The sequence below is a fragment of the Ricinus communis genome, chromosome 4, assembly GCF_019578655.1.
Source record: "Ricinus communis isolate WT05 ecotype wild-type chromosome 4, ASM1957865v1, whole genome shotgun sequence".
NCBI classification, from domain to species: Eukaryota; Viridiplantae; Streptophyta; class Magnoliopsida; order Malpighiales; family Euphorbiaceae; genus Ricinus; species Ricinus communis.
This window is the reverse complement of record NC_063259.1, coordinates 15140580-15168055: the sequence shown is the minus strand read 5'-3', so window position 1 is coordinate 15168055 and position 27476 is coordinate 15140580. Positions and strand designations below refer to the sequence as shown.

Below are 27476 nucleotides of genomic sequence, written 5' to 3'. Positions count from 1 at the left end.
ACATATAAATGAACAAAAAAATATTAATATCTGGTCTAATAATTATTTTTTGACATGTGTTACTATATTCTTACGCACATGATTTTTAATTTTAATACGTGCACTTATGACACGTATAATTCAAATTTATGTATAATTTTATAGTTTTTTCTATTTTTATTGATAATTTTTATATTATTGTATTAATAAATATTAAAATATAAACAAAATTAATAAAGACTTTAAAATATTTAATTCATTATTATTTTTATATATTTTAAATAATTATAAAATATTAAAAGATCTATTTAATTTTATATATAAATTCAATTTATATTATTATTTATAATCAAATTAATTACGACGGTCGTAGAATAAATGACAAACAACTAGCTTTTATAAATATATAGAAATAGTTATTTAAAATACTATTTTTAATATAATATTAATTTGAAACCATTTTAGTATAATTTTAAAAAATAGAAATTTTATATGTCAAAAATAAATATATATGTCAAAATAAAAATATTTAAAATAGTGTGATGAAATAATTATAACAATAATATAACATTCGAATAAATGAATAATTTTTATAAATATATAAATATATTTATTAATATAATATTAATTTTTATAAATATATTTTATTATAATTTAAAAAATATTAAAAATCGTACAATCTAAAAGAAATGAAAAAAATGAAGACAAAAGATTTCATTTATGCAATTTGGAAAAAAATAGACAGCTGTTTTACTCTCATTTTCCATATTTATAGCTACCGGTCTATATGGAATCATGGACTGTAATCCATATTATAAGCAGTGGGGATTAACTGCACCATGATTTGGGCTAGCAAATCCAAATCTGGCCTAAGTGCAAAAGTCTGACCTATCTTTTTAATGGGTCCAACTATCTAAATAATTTAGGACATAATATAAATAATCTTAGGATAAATGGTTAATTTGCTCTATGCAGTTATATCCAATAATTAAATACACACAATTTAAATTCTTTTTCAGCAAAGGGCTCCTTGATAACCCTCTGATACAAAGATCACTTGCTTCAGTCCCTCAGTCATCATAGAGAACTGAAACACAAGAGAGAGAAGGCAAAAGCTTCAAAGAGTGAAGAAAGATGGAAACAAAACCTAATGAAATCAGTAGCTCAAAGATGTTTGGAGGATACAATAAAAGATACAGACATTTCAGTCCAACACTCGGCTGCTCCATGACTTTCCACATCTATTTCCCTCCTTCCTCTTCTCCTTCTCACAAATTTCCTGTACTTTTCTTTTCTTTTCTTTGTAACCCATTTCGCTTTCGCTATAATGTTTTGTACCCAGATCCCAATTTCCAATCTTTTTGCTTTCTTATACACACACGCAGGCATGGCTATAACATCATTTGCTAGGATTTTAATTTTATTTCTAAGTCCTTGCAACCGCTTCGTGGTGATCTTTGTCTTTTCTGTTTCTGTTAATTGCTAATCAGTGAAGTTAGATTGTCTATGTAATTCATGATTCTGCGTGCTCAGGGTTTTAATGGTGGAGTATTTATGCATTATAAGAGAATGATGTAGTCTAGTGTTTGTGTGTGTGTGTGTGGAAAGGGTGTTTAATTAGTGGTCAATTTTAAATTTAAGGATATTAATTGGTTGCTGTATACGATCGTTAATTTTATTTTAGCTGATTTAGTTGCTGATTTGTTATGAAATGTTGTTGGTCTTTCTACAAGCCTGATCTGATTATTTCACATATAAACTTGATAGTAGGGGACTAGACTAAGCTATAAATTAGTCTCATAATCTGTATTAATCTTTTATCTGTTAATTCCAACTTTTAGCTCTATAGATGTAATATAGACATGTATAGGTAGATATCATAATGGTATTGCCTTTGTTTTTGAACAGATCCTTTATTTTCTCTCCGGTCTTACCTGCACTGATGAGAACTTCATAATCAAGTCAGGAGCTCAACGTGCTGCCTCATCTGAGGGTGTTGCACTGATTGCCCCTGATACATCTCCAAGTAAGTGCGCATTACCTTTTAGAACTATCAGCATTCTTTTCTTTTTATATATATGATCTAAATAGTCATTTAGTAATTTGTGAGTCTATTACTATTTCACTCTGCTATTATTCACCCCATGTGAGACTATGTTGTTGACCAACCAGAAGACTAAGTTAAGTGTATTGATTGCTCTTCTTGACGCCCATACTGATGTTCCTATGTTTGATATTTTTCTTTCTCTTTTAGAATTCTTTGGATCAGAAGTCCCAGGGATTTAGTAAGAGAAGCTTGTGTTGCCTATCTGCATGCGCTCAGTTCATGACACATGGTTATATAAATGCATTAACTTCTTTTATTATTCACTGGTCCAGCCAAAAATATATATTTTCTATTGCCTGAAACCAAGGAATTTTGAATGCTTAAATAGTTCTGCTAGTTTTTGTTGTCTACAGATACCGCCGTCCTTGGATTTCCTAAGGATATATGAATTTAATTGTTTCATGTCATTAATAAAGCAATAATTTATAATGCTTAAATATGGTTTTATAAAATCTTGATTAGAATGGAATACTCAATTACTTGCTGTTGTTCAGTGGGCTTCAATTTCTTTTCATAGTTATCTTTAGAATAAACTATAAGTTTCAGAATTTGAATATGCTAGTGGACATGATCCAGAATCCTTTGTGGTGACAAGTTGTTTTTTCTTGTATTGCAGGAGGCCTGAATGTGGAAGGAGAGGCAGACAGTTGGGACTTTGGTGTAGGTATGGAGATTAGGCTGGTAAATTTAGCTTGTGAAATATTTGCAGATAGTTTTTACATGCTACTGTGAAAATACTTATACATGATATGCATACCAATTTTTATTCTCTTGTTGAGTCTTCCTTTGTTTCAGTTAGTCTTTTTATGAGATGTATACAGCATTGTTAGGATCAATGAGTTGTTAACTCTATGATGATTCTGAGTACAGAAGATGGTTAGACCAATAAGTTATGTGGTTAAGGATTGTTTAATTACTCCTGCTATCTGTTAGGAGTTGAAATATGCTATCATGCATTTTAAATGATTCACGCAGTAGTAGTGACTGCAGCACATCAAAACCACAAAGTGTAAATCTCTTAAAGTTATGATTTTCAGTTGGAAAGTTTGTCAATTGCCATCATGTTTTTCTGGTAGTGCTTCTGGTAAAATAGAAAAGGAATATCAAGAAGGCTTCAAGAATCAAATTCATTTTCTCATGTTTATAGCAAGTCCATATAGCCTAAAATAGTTTGAAATGGAGAAAAGAGCATCCATACAGCTGACCCCAACTAGCTTGGGACTAATTCTTAGTTGAGTTTACTTGAGTTGTATAGCAAGTTGATGGAACCAAATAGTATTAACATGATCCAATTTTTGCTCTATTTTGAAAAAGTGAAGTAATAGATTGTGAAAATAAGTTAGTTGAGGTCAACTTATGCAGACATGTCTAGCTTAGCATCAAGAGAGTTGTGAGAACCAGATCTTAGTGTCAAACCCTTGACTTAAAAATGAGTATTATCTAAATTTAATTTGTTTTATTTCTTCTCAAATAGGTGCTGGATTTTATCTTAATGCTACTCAGGAGAAGTGGAAAAATTGGCGTATGTATGACTATGTTGTCAAGGAACTGCCAAAGCTTCTGAGTGACAATTTTCCGCAGCTTGATACATCAAGGGCATCTTTATCTGGTCATTCAATGGGTGGCCATGGTGCCTTAACAATTTACCTGAAAAATCTTGATAAGTACAAGGTAGTTCATCATATCATTTATTTTTTTTCTTTTCAATTATTGATATTATTGAAATCCAAATGCCTTCCAGCCGAAGTTCTGGTCTTAACATTGAGGCATACCTTGAGAAGAATCCTCTTTGGAAGGAGAAGATGTGTCATCAGATGACCAATTTATGTCACTTAGGCTCTTGTCTTTGTTCCATGATTTTTTATCTTTATTTTTACTCATTTTGCAGTCAGTTTCTGCATTTGCACCGATTTCCAATCCTATAAACTGTCCCTGGGGCCAGAAAGCTTTCACAAATTATCTTGGTAGCAGTAAAGGCGATTGGGAGGTTAGTGACCTGAAGAATGTAGTACATCTTGATTTACACTTTTTGAGATGATTTCGATGTAATTATCAAGGTGCGAATTTGCAGGAATATGATGCTACTTCTCTGGTTTCAAAGTTCCATGATGTATCAGCTACCATTTTAATTGATCAGGTAAAATTTATGTCTTTTAAGTTTGATTTAACCTGCAAAATGGAAATACTGTCGCGAAACCTTCAATAAATTATTTATTTTTTCCTTCTTCCATTACTAAGTCAAGGAACATTAATGTTGCTAAGAGAAGTACAAACAAAAATGTAATTTAGTTGGTAATAAATATTGTGCATGCCACTATTTCTTGTTTTCTAATGTCGTTTTGAGATTATGATTTAGGGTGTGGTTTTCCACAGTCGACCAAGATGGGGAAAGCGATCTTTTGCAGTTGATTTTGCAATGGATGCTTTGTGAAGTTCTATGTAATCAATAATTCCTAAGTTTACTGAGATGACCTACTTAGATACAATGCGAAGTAAAATAATGCTGTTAAAATAACTTGGTACAAACAGAAATTTATAGGTTTAGATGATAAAAGGTCTTTCTGGAAGTGTTATCTATATCCTATCACAAATATAGATGTTAATCTTACTTTCACATTGTACTCACAAACATACAGTCCCCGCCCCACCTACTGCATTTGGCAAATTACTGAAACAAAAATTTGTGATAAAATTACTGTTGAGAGGTAAAATTTGTTTGCAATGGTGGAGTGCCCAGGATTTGGGTTCATATGGAACTTTTGGGTGAAAGAATCGAGGGATTTACAAGTTTGGGAATTGACAAATGCAGCTGAAAAATTTAGCCAATAACATGAAGAAAACCAATCGTGGAAGTGGGACTGAACCTTGAAATTTACAAGTAGGAGTGATTGTAATATCTCTTCGTCTTTGAAGATTGAGATCATCTTGGGTGCTCCAAGGAAATAGGAGCATAATTTGTTCTCTTATCATCCTGTACATTTAATGGAAGATTCAATATTGTTGCATAAAAGTAAAGATGCTTAGACTGTATGAAAGAAAATAAGAATCAACTGTCAGCCTTCAAATAGCGGGTTGAAATAATGTGCCACTGAGTTTCTCGATTTCAAATAGCGGGTTGAAATAATGTGCCACTGAGTTTCTCGATTTCATTCTCTAAAGAAATGCCCAATTTTCTTCTCCCACCCCTGCATAAAGTGGAGTCTTTGTATGTGTACTTCCTTTTCCTACCTTACTTCAGGTTTTCGCTTTTGAGCTCTTGTTCTTTGCTGCTGTGTTTGGTCAGGGGGAAGATGACAAGTTCTTGCATGATAAGCAGTTGCTGCCACAGAAATTTGAGGAGGCATGCAGAAGTGCTAATGTTCCGCTTCTGTTGCGAATGCAACCTGGTTATGATCACTCCTACTTTTTCATTTCCACTTTCATCGATGATCACATCCGCCACCATGCACAAGCGCTGAATCTGTAATTCATGCCTGGAAATTTGTGTAACGGGACAGGAGGATTGTTCCTAGCAATATGGTGAACCTTAAATAAACGTTGTACTTGCTCCTTTGCTTTCCCAGGAGATAAAAATATTATACATATGTATGTGATGGAGATGTAGTATGTAGTAGCATATGTATTCCCTCATATTACTGTTACTTTAAAACTTGGTAGCATGAAAGCCACACATTTCCTGTGGTTTTTCATATAGTGTAGTTTAAATACTGTTTTTGCACTTATTTATTTTATATGCTACCAGCCATGGTACTTGATAATGCTAACAAGTCCTCTGTTAGCATTATAGCATCAGCATTAATTAAGTTGACAGCCAGGCTAATCCTTTGCTTCAAGTGAAATAAAAAAGCCATGGTTCTTTAAGCTGAAATGTATCGTGGAAGGAAGAGCTACAGCAAACCACCAGACATGTAGCCTTGTCATGCCCCGCTAGAGTCTCAAGTTTGAGACGGACCTCTCCCTCCTCAAATTGTAATTGTTCGTGAGGGTATCGAGCTCGAGACCGCTTCTCCCTTCTCCTCAAATTGTAATTGTTCGTGAGGGTATTGAGTTCGAGACCGACCTCTCCCTTCTCCTCGAATTGTAATTGTTCAAAAAAGAAAAAGAGCGAAAGCACAATCATTAAAATTATATGGTAAAAGCAGCTAAAAAGGCTATCATCAGATTGCTCATCACTAGTAAAACAAGGCCATGTAATCATTGCTCATCAGAGAAACAATTAAATTAATTAATCTGGTGCTTCTTTTACCTGGAGTGAACTTGACTTCTATGTGGATAAGCTCCAATAATTCAGGAGCAATTTTTCCCGACTTTTTGGTGTAGATGTATTAAATTTCAAAAAAAAAAAATAATTAAAAGAGAAAAAAATAGTGTATGATATTGTTAAAATAAAGAAAATATAACTAATCGCAAAGAGCGTAAAAGATTATTTTTATTTTCTTTTTTGCAATTAAACCTATATCATCGGTAAAAGTATTATTTTTACTAGGTTTTGAGACTCAAATTCTAATTAAATTTATAAATAAAACTTACATATTCATGTGAAATAATGAATTTACATGAGTATGATTAGTTACTAATTGAGTCAAAACAAACTTGACTATTTCATATGTCGTTAAGTTTTTAAGACACTTTTTTGATTTGCCAATCAATATTTTATTATTACATTCTTATTATTATAAGAAGAAGGTACAAATGAATTTTTTGTGCTTTTTTTTGTAATGGAAGAAAATGGCATATATTTAATCCCATGTTTTAATTAACACGAATGATTTTCTTTTCAAAAGAATTTATAAGTATATAAATTTAAAATAAATATATAAAAGAATCAAAAACATATAATTTTAATATATGTTATATAGAATAAAATATAAATATTAAATTTAATATTATTTCAATTCTTTCATACAATCCAATTCGATATAATTCACGATAAATCGAAACTACACGTGTTGTGATTTCATATAGAAAAAGATTAAATATTAAAATGTGATTTTCAATTTTAGAAATTTTCCATTCGATTTGAAAATTTTAAAAATGTTATATACTTAATATTAAATAACTAATTAAATGCGAGCGAGTAGATATTTTTAATTATATATTTTTCTTTCGAACTCTTTATTAAATTTTATCATAAAAACCCATGTAGATATTTATTATTCATTTATCTTTTAGAGTTACTAAACCCACTAAATTATATCCTTAAGGGATCATTTGGTCTTCGATCTTAATCAAGATAAACATAATGTCCAGTTCCATAAAAAAACAAAAATCAAAACCGCCATTGTTATAAAACAAAAGAAGCGAATGACATCTGTGTCTGTCTTTCCTCTTCGCAATGAAGAAGAAGGAGGATGAGGAGGAGGAGGAGGAGAGGGGAGAAATGAGGGGTAAGAGAATAAAAAGGAAAAAGAAAATTTAGCAATAGCATGAGCTCTGTTGGGTCCACGTGGCGAGATATAAGTGGTTAGGTGCTTTTTGGAGTTGAGAGAGAGAGAGTCTCTCTCATGCGATGCCTGCCATGTCAGAAGAAGAAATGTAAAAGCCACCCCCCGGTCCTATGACCCCGGCGAATCCGTATCGTATGCCTTCTTTTCTCTCTTTCTCTCTCTAAAACATTAATTATACTTTCTCTCTCTAGGAAAAAAAAGAAACTATTGATTGTGTCTCTTATATAAGTAGTCCCTTTCTCTTTCTCTTTCTCTGTCTATATTTAATCTAATTTTATCATTTGTTGGCGTGTGCGTGGTGGTGTCTCTTCTTTTCTTCTCTTTTCTCCCTTCCATGCCCTAATTTCTCATGCCTCCCACTCGTCTTTCTCGTTTAATCTCTTCATTATTTTAGATTGTTGTTACACCAATTTCACTTTCCTGTGATTTTGATCTCGATTATAGGATTGGTGAGCTTCTTATCCTATCTGGGTAGTGTTTATTTTTCTTTATTTCTTGACTTTTTCTTTTGTGGGTCTGAGCTAATTCCTGCTATTTGCAGTGTGATTGTATTGCTTGATGTGTTAGTTATTGCATTTAGTTTATTGATTCATTCATTCATGCTTCGTAATTTGGTAATTGGGTTTTTCTAAACCATGTGGTGTCATTGCAATAGTTAATGCAATGAAGAGTGGGGAGGGTTTTCTTTGTTTCAAGTAAATGTGCTTGCTTCATCTGGTCTGCATTTTCAATTTTGGCCGTTACTGTGAAGAAATTAAAAAATGTGCTTGCTTGCTTGCTATTTGATGGTTTTCATAGTTTAGTTTACATGGTTCAATTGATAATTGCATAGGGAACTAGGGCTTGTGGTTGCATGATTTAGTAGTGATGTTCTGGTATATTATTTGGTTTTCAAATTCTGGTTTGATTGGATTTTTTTTGTGCCGTTTTTTTAGTAGTGATGATTTAGTGGTTGCATGATTTAGTAGTGATGTTCTGGTAGAAATGTGCCATATAAACCTCTTGCATTGTGCCATTAGGTCTTCTTACAATTAGTGGCTGACAAATTTGAAGTCAAAAGTCTTGGCTGGTTGCCTATATGTTGTCAAATGAAGTTATTGTCAAGTATGGGAGACTGAATTGTTCCTTTTGTCATGCTGTAGTTGTTTTGGGTCACACACTTTGGCTGCTAAAATGCAGGCTATAGCCTTACTTTGAGATGCCTTTTTGGATTTCAGTTCTGTGGTCTGATTGTCTTAGCTATGGTTGTATCTTCATATCATCGTTTATCCTGATACACTGATTGCTTTGAGGAATATAAGGCCTTCTTTTGGAATGTGGATATCTTTTCTGTGACAATTGATCTGATTAGCTGTTCTGACAATTTTCAAGTTTGTTACTTGGCAAATAATATGTTGCACTAATTTTGTTTTAAATAACTCATTCGCCAAGTCTTTCTTTTCTGTGACAATTGATTTAATACTGCTTTTGCTTATTATCTTTTTTAAAAATGTTGAACAGGATTTGAGGTTTGCATTTGCTTAGATTGCTTTCTTGGATTCTTCTCAGATCTTCTTCTCTAATGCGTAGCATGCTTGTGTCAGTTTTATTTGTAAGTGCGACACAGAGTATTAAGAGATGAAGGATAACGGTTCAACAACTAGTAAAATGATAAATAGAAACTGGGTCTTGAAGCGCAAACGAAAAAAGATTCTATATGGTCGGGTTCTTGCCAATGGTAAAGAAGAGAAACTAGCACCCCTAGAATCTCCTAGGAATGCTTCTGCTGCTAAACGCAGGTCAAAATGTGAATTGGGCTCTGATCTATCTTCGTCCAAGAAAAAAGGAAATGATGGGGTGAGTTATTATATATCCTCTTAAATGTTCTGTTACGTGATCTTTGCATTGTATATTTCTGAAAGTCCTTGTTGAAAAATTGGTAGCGGTAAATTTGATGCATCCCCACATTGATCATTTTAAAGGGTAGCAGTGTTTTTAAATAAGGTTAAAAGGACGAGCATGGAATTGGTTGATTTGTTTCCAGGGTTAGCCATTACGACTTTTAACTGAATGCATGTTTCTCATGTGGTAGAGCTTCTATCTGCCAGATATGAGATTATGTAATTTTCTCGCTCATAGTGTTCCCCTTTCTTTATCTTTATCTTCTTTTCCTTTTCTCCTCTTTGTTACAGATGTTTATATCTACTGAAGTGCTTAAGCCTTGTTAGTTTAGCAAGTCAATGGTTGTTTCATTAATATTTTATTCTCAATTAAGTGAGATTTGAGCATTGAAACTTTTCCTTGTTTTTTCATACTTTCTACTTCCCCTTCAATCTTGACTTTAAATCTACCCTTTTCCAGTATTATTATGAATGTGTGATCTGCGACCTTGGTGGAAATTTGTTGTGTTGTGATAGCTGTCCCCGGGTCTACCATCTTCAGTGCCTTGATCCGCCTCTTAAGGTATGTTTTTCTAAATTGTTGCAGCTGTTGACTTGTAAGCAAAATCTTGCAAGATTTTTTATACTTTATGACTGTTATCTTCACGTCTTAAGTTTTTAATTATTTATATTTTGAAGCGCATTCCAATGGGAAAGTGGCAATGCCCAAAATGCTATCAAAAAAGTGATCCACTTAAGTCCATTACCCAACTAGATTCTATTTCAAAGCGGGCAAGAACAAAAATTATTTCAACAAATCCTAAGACTGGGGTTAGGTCTTGTGACACTGAAAAAGTATCCCGGCTTTTTGGAAGCTCCATTCTCTCCAAACGAAGGTCCTCGAGCAAAGGGAAATCTGTGTTAACTTTAGGAGTTAAATCTGATGAAAAGGAAACAGCTTCTTCCTTGGATGTATCCAGTAACATCAAGCCAAATCATCAGTTCCTTGGTGGTTCTATAGAGGCCACCTCATCGTGTGTACATGATGATGATTTAAAGAAACCTGTTGCATCTCCACCTCCTGACTCGCCAGAAAAGAAATCCATTTCTCTCACTGAGGAAACTTTGACATATTCTAAACTTACAAAATCAGAGCCAAATGATGAAACATCTGATGGGAAGCATGACTCATCTTGTAACAATGGGTCTCCAAGGAAAAAAATTGTTCTTGCAATCGGTGCTGTCAGTGAGAAAGATAGAAAAAGAAAACATGAAGGCAACAATGAAGATAGTGTAAAGAAGCAAAGGACTGACAAGGGAAAACTGACGTCTAAGAAACGTAGGTCGAAAGCCAATATTACAATTTCTGCAAGTAATAAACTGCAACAAAAACAGAAAACTGTTAATCATGGGGTTTCTGCATCTTTTTCAAAGAATGTTGTTGAAGTGAAGAATATAGAGGTTCAGGGAAAGAACGAGGTACTCTTTTTTCCTCCAGTTATTTCTGATTTCCATTAGTTTTTGTGGATCATTTCCTCTTTCAAGTGGTTCCTTGGAAATCTCTCCTCAAAGCATAAAACTCCTTGATCAATAATAAAAACACCAGTAATATGATGTTGTCTTTAGTATCTTAGCATTTCAAGTGTTTTCTATGTTGTAATTCAATTAATTTGCTCTTAGCTCATGCATTTACTTCCTTATTTATTACTTCAGTTTCGTGTCAGAACTAAATATGATTCTTGATTTAATTCACACCATTTTGATTTCCCACATCTGTAGGTTGAATTAGAAGTAGACATGAATTGAACCTGAATTATTAAAAAATTATCTAGTTCTTTTCCTTGTTGCATAAGTAGATCAAAGCCAATGGATTCAGAACTTGAATGTAGAACATGTCTTTTCAATTCTATTGTGAGCTCCACACATTATCCCAAGCAAATTGAACTGAATTTCAATTTAGATTAAGACAAAGACATGAACCTAAAACACTGTAAATGATTGATACATGAATCTATTTTTCCTATTGCCATCCCAAGTTTTGGCTATATCTCTTGATGCTTGAGCTGTTTGTGACTTACTGAAGCTGAATGGTCTTTTCCCCTATTGCAGCCAATTTCCTTCCTCTCCCTCTGGTTTCTTCTTGAACCATTTTCTGAATACTGACTATCTGTTGTGACCTATGATATCTAGCATCCTTGGACCCACAAATCTTGCTTTAAATGCAAGTGCCTTCCGAATTCGGTCATGTGATTGCTGCATATTTGTCTGTACATGTCATATGATAATGTTTTTTATTTGGTTTGTCAATGTGCGGAATCCTTTCTCAAATGGTTCGCCATTGAGACCTCCCTTGAGGAGGATTCCCACTTCCATAGTAGCAGGCTGCAGCCACAGCAAACGGTGCTGCCTGGTTCTCTTCTACCCTACCCAAGTTGTCCATCTATGCTGATCTAGAGCTCGATCCATGATGTGTTAGTTCCAGGAGAAAAAATGACAAGTAAAAGAAATGGTATAGAGTACAAAGGGCGCTGCCCAATCTTCATTCTAGGAAAGGTCATTGTCCTGAAAGACAACACAATGGATTGGTTTCCCGAAGTGAAAGCCATAGACCTATTGATTCCCCGATTAGAAAGGTCAACTGTATTAAGGTAGATGGAGTCAAGAAAGGAAGTGGCGGACCTAAACTAACATGGAGAAAAGTGGGTTAGGATGATCTGGTGGCTCTGCATCTTTCTGAAGTAGCCCAAACTTGTTAAAGAGAGTACATATAACCGACCTAATTAACTTGGGATTGAGGCTTGGTTGAGTTGAGTTGTCTCTTGGTTCAAAAATTGAGGACCTTGGTTCTTAATTTGAATCTCAATTCAAGAGCCAATGTTTAGCTCCTTTCTTAATTTGGGCGTGATCTATGAGTTGGTACTGCATTTTATTATTGACAGTGTTCCTATTGGCATAAATCTTGGGCAGACTTACATTCTTCATATTATGTTTTTTTTTTATTATTCTTTTAATGCTAGTATAGTTCTTGTTTTCATATTCCTTCACTACCATCATTTTACGTGGCTTTTTAGTGGGGATTGAAAGTCTCTGCTTTTATGATAAATTGATGTTTACAATTTGATGAATTTAATCTTATCAGAAGCTTCCTGAGGAACTTGTTCCTCCGTCAAGTGAGTCAGGTAAAGCTGGGGGTCATATGGATGAAACACGAATGCGTGAAGATCTTGTCCTAGAACTACAACAGGTGAATCGACTTGTTGGGGGATAATTCTAGAAGTTCTACTATCAGTTTCTTTTTTATTGAAGAAGGAAATCCTCTTCTTTATTTGCATGGATTTTTGACAAATTTTTCTTGGCATTTGTCTTTACATCACAGGTCGATCGGGTCTTGGGATGTCGAATTCAAGGTGATAATGCAGGTTCTTCAAGTAATTTATCTTTGATTGCCACAGATGTTCTGCCTCCTGATGAATTGCTTATTCCAGAAACCCAAATTAGAGAGGAAAATACTAGTTATGATATTGACTCAGGTATAGCACTTACTGAAAATCTTGTTGAGGGTGGTCCTGGCAGCACTCAAATTTTTGACAAGGGAGAAAGCCTTAAGAATGAAATCAGTGAGGACAAAATACATGTATATAAAAGATCTGCTAGTAAAGATTGTACAGGAGGGAATGCCAGGGATTTGGTGGGGGAAGAAGACAGGGATTCTGGTTTTGAAGGCATAAATGGTAAAGGTGGAGATGAATTCCAAGTTACTATTGAAGATTCTATAAAGCAACCTGAAAAGGTGCTGACCGAGGAGAAATTTGATATTTGTTTGAAAAGCCAGGATATCGGTGAGCTATCCAAAGTTAGTGAGCTGCACTTGTCTCCTGAAACCAGAGTCAGTAAAGAAGCAGATATGGAAATTAAAATTAGTTGTGTTCAAAATAAAGTTCAGGAACCCACTATGATAGGATCTGCATGTGCTAATAGCGATTTAACATATGAATTCCTAGTTAAATGGGTAGGGAAGTCTCATATACATAATAGTTGGATTTCAGAATCTCAGCTGAAAGTTCTTGCAAAGAGAAAACTAGATAATTACAAGGCAAAGTATGGAACAGCTGTTATAAATATATGCGAGGACAAGTGGAAGCAGCCTCAGCGTGTAATTGCTGTCCGTGCTTCTAGGGATGGTACACGGGAAGCTTTTGTGAAATGGACTGGTCTTCCTTATGATGAATGCACTTGGGAAAGGCTGGATGAACCTCTTATGTTAAAATCTTCACATCTGGTTGATCTTTTTGATCAATTAGAACAGCAGACATTGGAAAAAGATTCTAGAGGGGAAACTCCAATCATAAAGGGGAGGGGTGACGGTCAGCAAAATGAGATTGGTACTCTAACAGAGCAACCAAAGGAACTGAAAGGAGGTAGCTTGTTTCCCCATCAGCTTGAGGCATTGAATTGGTTGCGTAGATGCTGGCACAAATCAAAAAATGTGATTCTTGCTGATGAAATGGGGCTTGGGAAAACGGTATCTGCTTGCGCGTTTCTTTCATCACTATATTTTGAGTTCAGAGCTTCTTTGCCTTGCTTGGTCTTAGTTCCACTTTCCACAATGCCTAACTGGCTTGCTGAGTTTGCATTATGGGCTCCTAACCTAAATGTTGTGGAATATCATGGGTGTGCAAAAGCAAGAGCCATAATTCGTCAATATGAGTGGCATGCTAGTGATCCAAAGAAGACAAATCAGAAAACTGCTTCATATAAATTTAATGTTCTTTTAACTACTTATGAAATGGTTCTTGCTGACTCCTCCCACTTGCGTGGGGTTCCTTGGGAAGTTCTTGTGGTTGATGAGGGCCATCGTTTAAAGAACTCAGGAAGTAAGCTGTTCAGCTTGCTTAATACATTCTCTTTCCAACACCGTGTTCTCTTGACTGGTACCCCTCTTCAAAATAACATTGGTGAGATGTATAATTTGCTTAATTTCCTGCAGCCAGCCTCATTCCCTTCTCTATCTTCATTTGAGGAGAAATTTAATGACCTTACAACTGCGGAAAAAGTGGAGGAATTGAAAAAACTTGTTGCTCCTCATATGCTTCGACGGCTTAAAAAGGACGCAATGCAAAATATTCCTCCTAAGACAGAACGAATGGTTCCTGTTGAGTTGACTTCTATCCAGGCTGAATACTACCGTGCAATGCTAACAAAGAACTATCAGATATTACGGAATATCGGAAAAGGGGTCCCACAGCAATCCATGCTGAATATTGTAATGCAGTTGAGAAAGATTTGCAATCATCCATATCTTATACCAGGTACAGAGCCTGATTCTGGGTCAGTAGAATTCCTCCATGAAATGAGAATAAAAGCATCAGCGAAGCTCACTGTTCTGCATTCCATGCTAAAAGCTTTATATAAGGAAGGCCATAGAGTCCTTATTTTCTCTCAGATGACCAAGCTTCTGGATGTTCTTGAGGATTATTTGACTATAGAGTTTGGGCCTAAAACATATGAGAGAGTGGATGGATCTGTATCAGTATCTGATCGTCAGGCATCGATTTCCCGTTTCAACCAGGATAAAAGCAGATTTGTGTTCTTGTTATCAACACGCTCTTGTGGCCTTGGAATCAACCTGGCAACAGCTGACACTGTTGTTATTTATGATTCTGATTTCAATCCACATGCTGATATACAAGCAATGAATCGAGCACATCGAATTGGACAGTCAAATAGACTGTTGGTGTACAGGCTTGTTGTTCGTGCGAGTGTTGAAGAGCGCATCTTGCAGCTTGCTAAAAAGAAACTGATGCTTGACCAGCTATTTGTAAATAAGTCTGGATCTCAGAAAGAAGTGGAAGATATTCTCCGATGGGGAACAGAGGAACTTTTTAGTGATCCTTCTAGAACCAATGGAAAAGATGCTGGTGAAAATAATAGCAGCAAAGATGAGGCAGTAATTGATATAGAGCAAAAACAGAGGAAAAGGGGCGGTGGCCTTGGGGATGTTTACAAGGATAAATGTACAGATGGCGGCAACACCATTGTCTGGGACGAAAATGCAATTGCGAAATTGCTTGACCGTTCAAACCTTCAGGCTGGGACTGCTGATGTTGCTGAAGTGGATTTTGAAAATGACATGCTTGGCTCTGTAAAGGTGATGAATTATACTCATGTTACTGTGTGCATGCTTGTCTTTATAAATTATAAAAGCAGCATAGGAAAGTAACTATACTTTGCTGTTATATATCGGGGATAAAAAGGTAAAGCATGCAAGACAATGATGTAAGACAACTTGTGAGATATGGCTATCTTTTAGCTGATGTGAAAGCTAGAAAAGGTAGGAAGTTTTGTGAAGAGTCGAGCTTTAGGCACAGGATATTAAGGATTAAATAGGTTTTGAAACTTAACTAACTGCGAGGAATAAGCGGCAGACGTGCTTAAGAGAGGTCAGCATAAAAGGAACAAATGTTGGGCCGAAAAGTTTTAAAATAAAATTTAATATTTATAGCAAAAAAAATATTAATATTATCATAACAAGTAGCAACAAAATCCAAATACAAATAAAATCAAAGAGGAAAAATTTACCTTATAGTATTTCAATCATTGTCTAAATATTATCACTTCTTTAGATTAGAAAAAAGAGTTGTCACTTCGTTAAGACGAGAAAGACTTATACCACATTAAATGCATAATAGACTAGACATCTCTTAAATTGGGTAACTCGCTTGATGACGATGCCTTTTTTAGGAGAGTCCATCATATTCTTTGAGATATGAGAGTTTAATGATTTTAAAAGATAGAGCCAAGCATAAGGGAGTTGGAGAAACGAAGAGTAAAGAAAGCTCATGTAATTACTGTGAGGGAGGGGAATTTGAGGCACATTAATGTTGGAAATCGACATGTCGTATTCTGACAATTTTGGAATGGCAAGAAGTCATGAGTCTAGTGTCGGTGTCCTTTGCTGGTGAGGTAGTTGGACAAGGTGGAGACTTACGAGTCATAGCTTTCTTGCATCTTGTGCCATAATTGGTGTTGACTAGTTAAGAAAGTTAGTGCCGCTGACATGTTGCTTCAGCCCCTTGGGGGGGCTGACTCACTTGGTGTGCCTTGCACTACAAGCATGGGCTAAGCAGTATTTGGGCCGTTAGTGCAGATAGAATTGGCCCTACGGAGAGTAATTATGTGGGAAAACTTAGTTTCTTGAGGTTACTTGATGAGGAGGTAAATTAGGTATTACTGGGAGTTTGTGGGGCTTCAAGGAAAAAATTCAAACACTTGTCAGTATGTACATGTGAAATTGTGTAAAATAATAACTTCCCATCCATGGTCCCATGGACATTCCACATAGTTGTTATCGCACTAGACTATCCAAAAGAAGTGAAAATGTTAAAAAACTCCCCCCGCATTTGTGAAAATCTTTTGAATAATGAAGTATCGACTTTAGTTTTTCTTCCAACATGAGCACTTGAGAACAACTAAAGGAAGAGTACAAGCAAAACTAGAGGATATTTACACTTGCATTTGGAAGATGATGAGGCAAATAAGGAAATTTTTGAACTAAGTTTCATTATATTCTCGTGCTTAACATTTAAATTGAATAATACTTTAGTCTTGAATTTTTAAAAGTTTAGCTGCGGTTGGTCCTTGAGAACTATTATATTATAAAACATTGTAATCCCTCATAATGCCTTAAGTTGTATATTTTATGGTTATTAAGAAGAAAATTGCTACTATGAAACAGTAACTGCCAAATTGTTTATTACGATAAATCTCAGTCTTTTTCAAAAGAAAATATTTTATATTTTTTATGCTTTTTATGTAATAATATTTTAAAGATGTAGAAGTCCTGTTTCGCTTCTTGATTTTACCCGTCCTACTTTTGTCTCATGTTTAACATTTTTCTACTCCATTTCTTAGTCGGAATGAAGGCCAAGGCCATAACTTGAATCTTGTATGCCTTAAAGATGTTCTCTTTCTTGAGCTCCTTGCTATCTAAGTCACATGATACTAAGAAAAAGGAATCGGTGCTTTGTTACATAAGAATGTTTGATAGAATTGTTACTTTTAATTAGAACTACCTTTAGTTTGTTTAAAGCTGAATTTAGTTGGAGTAGATATATTAAGATTTATCTTTTTTTTTTTCATATTTTGGTTCTCACATTGATGCATGGACCTAGTTGTTAAAGGCACACCTCATGCTTAAGGCGTGAGAGGCTCATAGCCTTATAGGCGACCAACTCACTAAGGTGCACGCCTCAAAGGAGTCGATGAGGCTCAGCTCATTGAAGTTGGACCTGAATTTTGTTTTTCTTTTGTAACTAATTGTTCTTCATTTGTAATTAAAACTCGCATTTTATGGTTAGTTGGGCCTTAATGATATTAAACCTTGTTACTTCAAGAAATCAAAATAATATTGAATAATTGTTCAAAAAGCATCTCCTCAAGAGAGGGATAATATTACTGTAGTACGTAGAGATGAGGAAGAGATTGATTTTGAAGAAGATGATAAAGAACAAATTGAAAATGACCATGAGAAAGTTGAGGAATTTATTAAAGAAGAAAAGGATGACTATATTGAGCTTAATTATGATGATTAGTCCTCTTATGAAACATGCTTTAGTTATTTAGCAGGACTATAAGCCTATATTATGGTTTTATGTTTCTTGAAAACATCTCTTTTTTAGTTTTTATTATGAATTTAGAAATATGCTAAGTAAGTTTTTGTTTGTGCATGTATTTTATTTTAACCTCAAAAACTCTTATGTCTAGTTTATGATGTTATGCATTTGTATGTTATGAGTCTATAAGCTTTATTATATGACTTTTTCTTTTTTAAAAGTCTATATTATGGTTTTATGTTTCTTGAACACGTCTCTTTCTGTGTTTTTTACTATGGATATGCTAAGTAATTTTATGTTTGTGCATGTATTTTATTTTTAGACTTAAAAACATTTATGTCTAGGAGTGAAAACAAGCCGAGCTGAACCGAACATATCATCGTTTAGGTTCAGCTCGGTGAAATTATATTAATGATTGAGATTGGTTTGAGTTTGAGATATTGCAAACAAGCTCGAACGAGTCAAATATGAGCCGAATCCGAGTCAAGCTTGAATTGCTCAGATTGTTGTACACCTCTATTTATGTATAGTTTATGATTTTATGCATTTGTTATGTTATTATGAGTCTATTAGCTTTATTATATGATTTTTTTTATTGCACCTCACTTTGATAAGGCACGCACTTGCGCCTAGGCTTCAGTGCCCCTTTGCTCCTTGATGCACCTTGCATCTTTAGTAGGTGTATGGATTTACTTCATTTTGTTATGTATTAGTTTCTGGTAGCATGTCGTGCAGTGCTTCATCTAACAAAAATACAAAAAAATGAATCCTGTTTTTTGTTGGTATTAATTGAAAAATAACCCAGTTTTCTTTTAAGCAGTCTCTGGAATGGAACGATGAAACAACTGAAGAGCAAGTGGGAGCTGAATCGCCTCCTGTTGTTGCTGATGAAATTTGTGGACAAAATTCTGATAGGAAAGAGGATAATGTGGTCACAATTGCTGAAGAAAATGAATGGGACAGGCTTTTGCGCTCAAGGTGAGAAGCCTTTACTTCTAGTTTAACTTCTTAAAAGTTCTTTTGTACTTGTATTTTCTTATATGATATGCTGTAAATAAGAAATTACTTTTTAGTTTCTGCCATAGTAGAAGAAAGAATTGATTTGATATGAAGAAAGGTACCTTTTTTCCAATTTATAGATAAACGCAAACAATTACTAAATTCTTTTTCCTTTTAATAAATTAATAGTCTCATTTGAATTGGAAGATTTTAGTTCAATTAGATATACTTTTTCTTTGAGTTTGACCAAAAGTCTTTAAGGATATTATAATTGTAAGCCATCTGGGCACCCACCTAAATGCAAGGAAATCGTGTATAAGATAACACTCAGAGTAGTTTAAGGCAGCTTGTATATCTGAAGTTACTGCCTGCGAAATTATTGCACATTTTAACAATTGATTGAACAATAAATGCATTGGGAATTGAATGACGATGATGCATCATCATTAGAACAATCAAGACATTGATGAAATTGATACATATGGAATTGAATAAAGCCTGACAACCCGCAATGTGAGGGATATAGAGTTGCTGCAGAATGTGAGAACCATTGCAGGCTACAAGGATAGAATGCAAAATGTTGCAAATAGCCATATAAACAATTGATGGTATTCTTGTCTTATTATATTATGTGGCTTTAAATTTATGTTTTAAAAATCCAAACCATATTGTGAATTTGCGATCTGATCCAAGGCCTTTAATTTGGGTAAATTTGGCCAAAATCCAAGTTTAACAAATTAGTTGTTGTTTATTTCAATTGGTCAAAATTAATATTTTTAAGTTTGTTAAATATATAAAATTATTTTTAGCAACTCACCTAACAACTTAAGCTTTTGGGAGGAACGGTTCTTTGACATATTATCAAATTTTATATGATCGAAAGGTCTAGAGTTCGATCGTTGGGTACCCCCTTATTATTAGCTAAATATTGTAGCACAAGGTAAAGAAAATTTGTGTTTGTTCACGCTTCAAGCCCAATGGGCATTCGCTTCGAGGGTGCGTCAAATATATAAAACTATTCTTAGAGCTTCACCTAATAGCTTAAGCTTTTGGTTTAAGCCTAATAGGCATTCGCATGCAGGAATGTGTTAATGATATAAAATCGTTCTTAGAGCCTCACCTAACAACTTAAGCTTTTAGGTGGAATGGTTCTTTGACAAAGTTAAAATTATATCAAAGGATAAGAGAGAGAGAGAAGGATAGGGGGGGGGGGGGGGTAAGAGAGAAAGGGGTAAAAAAGTAAAGCATTCCTTAAAATATTCTTTTCAAGTTAAATAACCAGTGTACTTTTTTATTTAATTTTGACCTTGTGGATAAAAGCACAAGTAATTGATGCAATTTATCCTAAATTGAACGTAGTGGATCAAATAGCAAATCCGCTATAAGTTTTGACCCTTTATTTTATCGTTTCAAATTGCCAATGATATCTTATTACATTTTACTCGTTGGGCACTCCGTTCATCAGTGCCTCTTTGTAGTTTGAAAATGCTATATAATAAGTCATGGCATGCGGAAACTTCAAAAGATCTAGTTTAGCTTTTTTATCCAAGGGCCTTTTGGATGAAGAAAAAGCTATAACAATTAATGTGTTTCATATAAAGTGTTTTCCACAAATTGGAGTTGAAAGCTTACTCCTGCTTTGACTTGATGTCACTGGCAATGGAAACAACCACCTCGCATTTCAGGGGGAAGGCAGGCTGCATAATGTTAACTCTTCTAAAAGATTGCATTTTCTGCAATGTCATGCGGTATGAGACCTGCTTTTCTATCGGATGCATGCCTCCTATGTTAAAAGAACACCTTTGAAAGGGTGGATAACTATAACCATTTATAGAACTGTTGAATTCCCAGGATAGTTAAAAGTAAGAGCATTAATTCTTGCTGACTGGCAATGTCTATAACAGTTTTGTTATCCCATTAATTGAAAGTGATTAATTTCTACTTAATGCCGATGAAAAATTCAAGTAAGAAAAGGTTGATGAATCAAGGCTTTTCTACAAGTCAAACTATATCTTTGCGTGCACGTGTGTTTTAATGTATATATGATCTTATATCAAGTATTTCCAAACTGTTGCTCTCATATATTGCATGGACTTCACAATGCTTTTAGTATTTTCCGTTTTGTACGAACGTGCAGTTTTCATTTATAGCAATTTAAGACTTGCTATAATGTGTTAATTGGTGGCAATAGTTGGTTATGTTTGACCAGTTCGTTATTTCTCATTTCTATTTTTTCTACTATAGAAGTCCGGATCTGAAGCTATGGAGATCTAGATATCAAAGCATCTTTTTCTTTTTGCTATGTCAACCATGTACATTAGTGTGTTTTTTCAAAGGAACTGAGTTATGTAGTGCGTATTGTTTGAATTGCTTCTATCACGCCAATGGCTATATTCATACAACTTTAGAAGCATATACGTTTGAGAATGCTCTGACTTGTTCATTCAACTTTAGGAAAAGATGCTGATTTTTATAGTTATAATTTTATTTAGTAGGTCATAATACTTGCCTTCAAAGGAATTAAATAGTTTTGAACATTTACAACTTTAAAATCTTGTAGAGTTTGGCATGGTTTTCCCTATCTTTATCTTCTTTCTATCTTTTTTCCGTTATTTATTCTTTCTTTGGAAGCAAGTTTCCATAAATTGCCGATTCAGAAAATCCTCAAACCTAATCGTGAGTCTTAAATGCCACTTTGGAAAATCATCCTTTATTCCAAATTCACAAGTTCAAACATGTAAACTCGACCATGCCCAAATGTGAAACTGCTGAATCATAATTCTAATTTTGTTCCTCCAGGATTTTTCTTCTCGATATTTTGCATGATTATTTCTACAAATCAAGAAAGTTTATGCATGATTGTAGTAGGCACAATAAATGATCAATCTCACAGTTCACTTATAAGTAAAGAGCTGGAAATGAAGTTAATAAGACGATCTTAAAGAATTTTATCATATAAGAACTTCAAGGGGATTACCTAAGGAATATGAAACTAAACTTCATAGAATTTCTGGCATCCGCAGAAACAAGCAGAATCTAAGCATTTCGAATGCATCCTACTCATTTGAGGCCATGCTTATTCTAGATAGCGAGGACTTGTTTAATCATTCAAATTATATCAATACTTAGTCAGCCTGACAATCACAAGTGAGCTTGAAAGTAACTGTTTCTGTTTTGTACCAAGTGGAATTGGATTATTTAAAAAGTCTTTCTTCCCTCGTCCCTCAATTTGGTTTGAACCAAACATGACTTGAATGAATGTTTTTTTGATGGTAATGGAGCATAATTGACAAAAATCGTGTTCATTAGTCTATTCTATAGTTTCTTATACTTTTGTTTGGGTTTTTAGATGGGAGAAATATCGAAATGAGGAGGAGGCAGCTCTTGGTCGAGGGAAGCGCCAGAGGAAGACTGTTTCTTACAGGGAAGCTTATGCGCCACATCTGAGTGAAACATTAAGCGAGGTACGTCTTATTGTTTCCTTCTCTTGGACTAATCACTTTCATGAGACTGCTTAACTATTTCCTATCAGGTGAATTATCATAGTAATGATGACTGAACAGCAATGCTTCACTTGCAATGTCAAAGCTCTGCGATTTCAATTCTTTTTTTTTTTTTTTTTTTTGTGCCTGTGCCTGTGCCTGTGTGTTTATATGCGCAATGTGTTCATTCGTGTCTGTGATAACCTGGTAAAAGTTTGAGATTAGTAGCCAAATTGATAATTTCTTTTAAACAAAACTAGAATTAATTTGTAAGGACATTTTGGGTTCACGAAATCCATGCTTTCGTTCTCTCACAAAACACTCCCTTTTTTTATAGAATGTGCTGAAGAAAATCTACTCTTATTGATTTTTTTTTATTCATTTCTAGAATGAACATGATGAGAATCTGGAAGAGAATGAATCTCAAACTACAAAATTTGGCAATGGTAAACTGGAATGTTAATTTATTTGAATGTAGGCATATGAAGTTTCTTATGTATTTTTCCATGAGTTATGTGAGTGGTGGTGCCTATGCATAACCCCCCACCCCCCAACAGAGACTTCACCAACTGGTACTGGCAGTTCTTGATGGTTCTGGTTTGGATTTTTATTTCTTATATGTTCTCGGTGGGGGTGGGACGTCAGTTCGGGGCCAGAACCAGCCCGTGGTCAAGTCTTCACCCCCATCCCCACCACTGTACGATCCCTCCGTTGTCCTAGAATGAGAGGGACGATCTCACCTTTCTAATGTTGTCATCCTCACTTTCTTCTGGCTTATGACTTCTAGCTTAAAAGTCTTATAACTGCATCCTTGCAATGATATCTTGTGTACATTAAAAATCTTCTGTAGAGAGGTTAAATCCGCATCTTTCAAATGACTACAAGTCTCTCAAATGGAAAGTTCTTTATTTTTTGTTTTTCTCATTAATAGCAGTTTTAATTATTAATTTTATGAAAGCAGAGTGGTGGTGAAGAAGAACGGGAGCCAGAGACAGAGCCAGAGCGCGAATATACACCAGCTGGACGAGCTCTGAAAGCAAAGTAGTAAGTCAATTTATATTTCAATTATTTTATAGTGGTCACTAGAAGTCAAGATTCAAATTAAATGCTAATTTTGGATATCGTTAGATCATTTGCTTCCAGCATTAACTCAGATAGTTTACGTGGTGGCTTAAAATGGTTTTGCACAGGAATAAATTGGAAGGATAATTTGGAAGAAAGACCAAAATATTTAATTGTGGAATTTGGGATTTTGACTTTGAACATGTCTAGGTGCCTTAACTTTGAAGGTAGACCTTACATTGGTTTGAAGATCTCATTAATCAAGCAAGGCAGAAAAGATTTTTGATGTATTAGGCTAGAATCTCTAGAATCTTTTCTAGAAAAAGGTGGTTAACTACCAAAAGAAAGATAGAAATATATGCATTGTTTAAAAAAAGAAAAAGAAAAAAACAAAAGAGCGTTTGCCTTTATTTGAAGGAAATCATAATAGGGAGTGATATCTACACATTGAACCGGAAAGAAAATATGGGAGTATTATGCTATCTGACATTGTGGATTGTGTAATTTATTTGTTTGGATCGCGTAATTTATTTGTATTTTGTTTTTCCTTTTCCTCTTCTTAAACAGTGCTAAGCTTCGTGCTAGACAAAAAGATCGCCTGGCTCAGCGTAGTGCAATTGAAGAATCCCGCCCAAATGAGGGACTTCTTGTACCTGAATTTTTCCAGCTTCATAATCTATCCACTAATGAGAGGGACAAGGATCAAGCAATGGAGTTAGTTCAACAAGTCAGAGAGAAGTCTTCAGTAAATGAGGTGGAGGATAATCCATTAGATACACCGAAGAGCAAGGCTGATTCAACTTTGAGGCTGGGTCGGGTATCAAAGCTTAAAATAAGCAGTCATTTGGATCTTTCTGTTAATTCTATTGACCACCCTTCTTCCGACATCATTCCAGATCAACAAAATCAGGGTGCTGGCCATATTAATTACAATTTGTTACCAGTTCTTGGACTATGTGCTCCCAATGCTAATCAGTTAGAATCATCACACAGAAACTCTTCAAGATCCGCTAATAGACAAAGCAAGCTAGCACTTGGACCAGAGTTTCCTTTTAGTCTACCTCCTTCTGGAAATTTGGTTGAGACTGATGTAAGACGTCAGGATATTACCCCTCTCAAACCAAGATTACAAAATGCATCCACAGAACTTTTACAACAGCATCTTAAAAGTAGTTTGTCAGATGATTGGCTCCCATTTAATCAGGTACTCTCTCTTTCTCTCTCTCTCTCTCTCTCTCTCTCTCTCTTGTGCACACAGACACCACGCATGTACCATTTGAATATCTGATTTCGGATTTCGTGAACCTCTATTCACTTGGATTTTACTCATGCATGCAATTTGAACCCTAATTCTAATCTTTTCCCTTCTGCAGTGTCCTCTGCCTGTCCCACGAGGGAAGAGTTCTGATCATTTCGAGAGTTCCAATTCTAGCTTTGCTGATTTCCAGGAAAAAATGTCACTACCAAGAATACCTTTTGATGAAAAATTGTTGCCTAGACTTTCAGTTCCTGCTAAGAGCATGCCAACTCCACAGCATGACTTATTACCTAGCTTATCACTTGGTGGCAGACTTGAAGCTTTAAATGACTCTATGCGGGATATTTCAGCAATGCCGGTGTTACCCAATCTAAAATTTCCCTCTCAAGATGCACCGAGATATAATCAGCTAGAAAAGGAGATTTCTCCCATGCTGGGTTTGGGTCAGATGCCATCTACCTTTACGTCATTTCCCGAAAACCACAGGAAGGTGCTTGAAAACATAATGATGAGGACTGGGTCTGGATCAAACAACTTGTACAGAAAAAAATCAAGAACAGATGGTTGGTCTGAAGATGAGCTTGATTTCCTCTGGATTGGTGTTCGTAGACACGGAAGGGGTAATTGGGATGCCATGCTTAGAGACCCCAGGTTAAAATTCTCCAAGTACAAAAGTTCAGATGATTTGGCAGCTAGATGGGAGGAGGAACAAATGAAGATATTGGATGGACCACCCTTACCAGGGTCAAAGACAATAAAGTTATCGAAGTCCTCCAAACCCTCCTTGTTTCCAAGTATTCCTGAGGGAATGATGGCGCGGGCCTTGCATGGTAGTAGACTTGTTGCACCACCAAAGTTTCATCAGGCCCATCTGACAGACATGAAACTGGGCTTTGGTGATCTGCCTCCGAGTCTGCCACATTTTGAGGTGCCAGATCAAATTGGCTTTCAGAATGAGCATTTTGGGTCTATGCCAACTTGGAATCCTGAAAGATTTCGCAGAAATTTCACTGGGGATTCTTCTGCTGGACCCTCTACTTCAAATAGTGAAATGCCATTTCTACTCAATTCTCTGGGATCAAGCAACTTGGGCTCTTTGGGTTTTAATAGCTTTAGTAGCTTTGATTCACACCATAGAGAGGATGAACATAACGCCACGAAGTATGGGAAGTTGCCCAGTCTTCTGGATAGATCATTAAATTTAGCATGTGATTCACAGAATAATGTTGGAAATGGTGAATCCAGTGGTTCTGCTTTGTTTCCAGACCCAAATAAAAGGCTAAATAATTCCCATTCAAAGGGAAAAGAAGTAGTTGAAAGCAGTTCTTCAAAGAACAAGCTACCTCATTGGCTTAGGGAAGCTGTAAGTTCTCCTGCTAAACCACCAGAACCTGATCTGCCACCCACTGTATCAGCAATTGCACAATCAGTGCGTGTACTATATGGAGAAAATAAGCCTACAATTCCTCCTTTTGTTATTCCGGGTCCACCTCCTTCTCAACCAAAGGATCCAAGACGGATTCTGAGGAAGAAAAAGAAGCGGAGATCACACATGTTCAGGCAGTTCCCACTAGACACTGCAGGCAGCATGCAGAATTTTAGAAGCAGCATTCTAGGCAGCAATATTGCTTCATCCTCTATCCCACCAGCCCCAACATTTCAACCGCTTCAACTTTTACCTCCTGGAACTTCAGGTCATACACGGAACGACTCTGATCCCAATGAACACTTCCGTAATTTGGACATGATAAACTCATTGACATCGTCTTATTCAAAATTACCGAAGAAAACAAGCATGGGATTGTCCCCTTCTCCTGAGGTGCTTCAATTGGTGGCAGCATGTGTTGCTCCAGGCCCACACTTGTCATCTAGTTCGGGCATGACTAGCTCAAGCTTCCTTGAGAGCAAGCTGCCCTTGCCAAAATCTGTCGACGAAGTTGGGGTTTCAGATGCACAAGGTGCTGAAGAGAAAGACAAGGATATGCAAGGGTTGCCTCCTGATACACAGATCATACTTCCAGAAGAGAAACCAGGCCAACCTGACGACGGCGATTCTAGCAAGAGTGGGACAAATAATTCTCAGACTGAAAAGCCCGATGTAGAGGAGATATCGTCTGAGGGAACTGTATCCGATCATCTTGTGAGCGAGCATGAACAATAGCTAATAGTATGACAATGAAATATGTTACATTATTATTCTTTCAGGCTATTGGATTTCCAGGCTTCTCAGTTAAGCGCCCAAATTTTTGTAGGCATGACGCAATGAGTGATGATAGCGTATATAAGGATCATGTAGGACATCCTGTGTAAAGTTATTGTAATTGAAAATGAAATGCATAGTGTTCTCTTGCTTAATTTTGCTGGTCTTCATTTTCATTTTACTAGTCCTGCCCTTTACTGTCTTGCGGCTAAGCAATAAAAGTTCTTGCCTATATATTGACTATGATTTCTACTGCTTCAGGTGAAACATAAATACAGGTTACTCAGCTTTCGGATACAAGGAGCCATGTCAGGACATTGTAAGTGTAACTCTCTCTCTCTCTCTCTCTCTCTCTCCATTTTCAGCTCTTGTTGATGTGTTGAGCAATCCAGAAACAAATTGTGTTCATGAAAGCTTCTTTGTTTCAACTTTTCTTTCCTAAAAGAAAATAGAAAGAAAGAAAACAAATTT

General features: G+C 35.5%; 2 protein-coding genes across 6 annotated transcripts; both read left to right on the top strand.

Moving 5' to 3' along the window:
* Window positions 1–951: 951 nt before the first annotated feature.
* On the top strand, window positions 952–5808 carry LOC8289502 (S-formylglutathione hydrolase). Its single transcript, XM_048373069.1, has 7 exons — window positions 952–1260; window positions 1888–2005; window positions 2703–2750; window positions 3561–3757; window positions 3975–4073; window positions 4158–4223; window positions 5370–5808. Exons 1-7 carry the CDS (start codon window positions 1114–1116, stop codon window positions 5550–5552), a joined length of 858 nt encoding a protein of 285 aa, XP_048229026.1. The 5' UTR covers window positions 952–1113; the 3' UTR covers window positions 5553–5808.
* Window positions 5809–7432: 1624 nt separating this feature from the next.
* Window positions 7433–27160, top strand: LOC8289503 (protein CHROMATIN REMODELING 4). Of its 5 annotated transcripts, XM_015722053.3 has the most exons (12): window positions 7433–7665; window positions 9034–9041; window positions 9117–9369; window positions 9874–9975; window positions 10092–10871; window positions 12532–12636; window positions 12769–15540; window positions 18825–18982; window positions 22353–22467; window positions 23447–23529; window positions 24115–24751; window positions 24921–27160. In XM_015722053.3, the coding sequence occupies exons 3-12, from the start codon at window positions 9151–9153 to the stop codon at window positions 26964–26966; spliced, it is 7017 nt and encodes a 2338-aa protein (XP_015577539.2). In that variant the 5' UTR covers window positions 7433–7665; window positions 9034–9041; window positions 9117–9150; the 3' UTR covers window positions 26967–27160. The 5 variants fall into 5 exon arrangements, with proteins under 5 accessions (XP_015577539.2, XP_048228971.1, XP_015577540.2 ...); XM_048373014.1 differs by lacking the exon at window positions 9034–9041 and having other exon boundaries at window positions 9082–9369; XM_015722054.3 differs by lacking the exons at window positions 7433–7665; window positions 9034–9041 and adding an exon at window positions 7676–7982.
* Window positions 27161–27476: the final 316 nt, after the last annotated feature.

What these genes read in the sequence shown, in the direction of transcription:
- LOC8289502 (XM_048373069.1), top strand. Translation starts at nt 1,114, where the DNA reads ATGGAAACAAAACCTAATGAAATCAGTAGCTCAAAGATGTTTGGAGGA. An exon ending in TGCCCCTGATACATCTCCAA is followed by an intron (nt 2,006 to 2,702) that starts GTAAGTGCGCAT and finishes CTTGTATTGCAG; the next exon opens with GAGGCCTGAATGTGGAAGGA. An exon ending in GCAGTAAAGGCGATTGGGAG is followed by an intron (nt 4,074 to 4,157) that starts GTTAGTGACCTG and finishes GCGAATTTGCAG; the next exon opens with GAATATGATGCTACTTCTCT.
- LOC8289503 (XM_048373014.1), top strand. Translation starts at nt 9,151, where the DNA reads ATGAAGGATAACGGTTCAACAACTAGTAAAATGATAAATAGAAACTGG. An exon ending in TGAGTGAAACATTAAGCGAG is followed by an intron (nt 22,468 to 23,446) that starts GTACGTCTTATT and finishes TTATGAAAGCAG; the next exon opens with AGTGGTGGTGAAGAAGAACG. An exon ending in ATTGGCTCCCATTTAATCAG is followed by an intron (nt 24,752 to 24,920) that starts GTACTCTCTCTT and finishes TCCCTTCTGCAG; the next exon opens with TGTCCTCTGCCTGTCCCACG.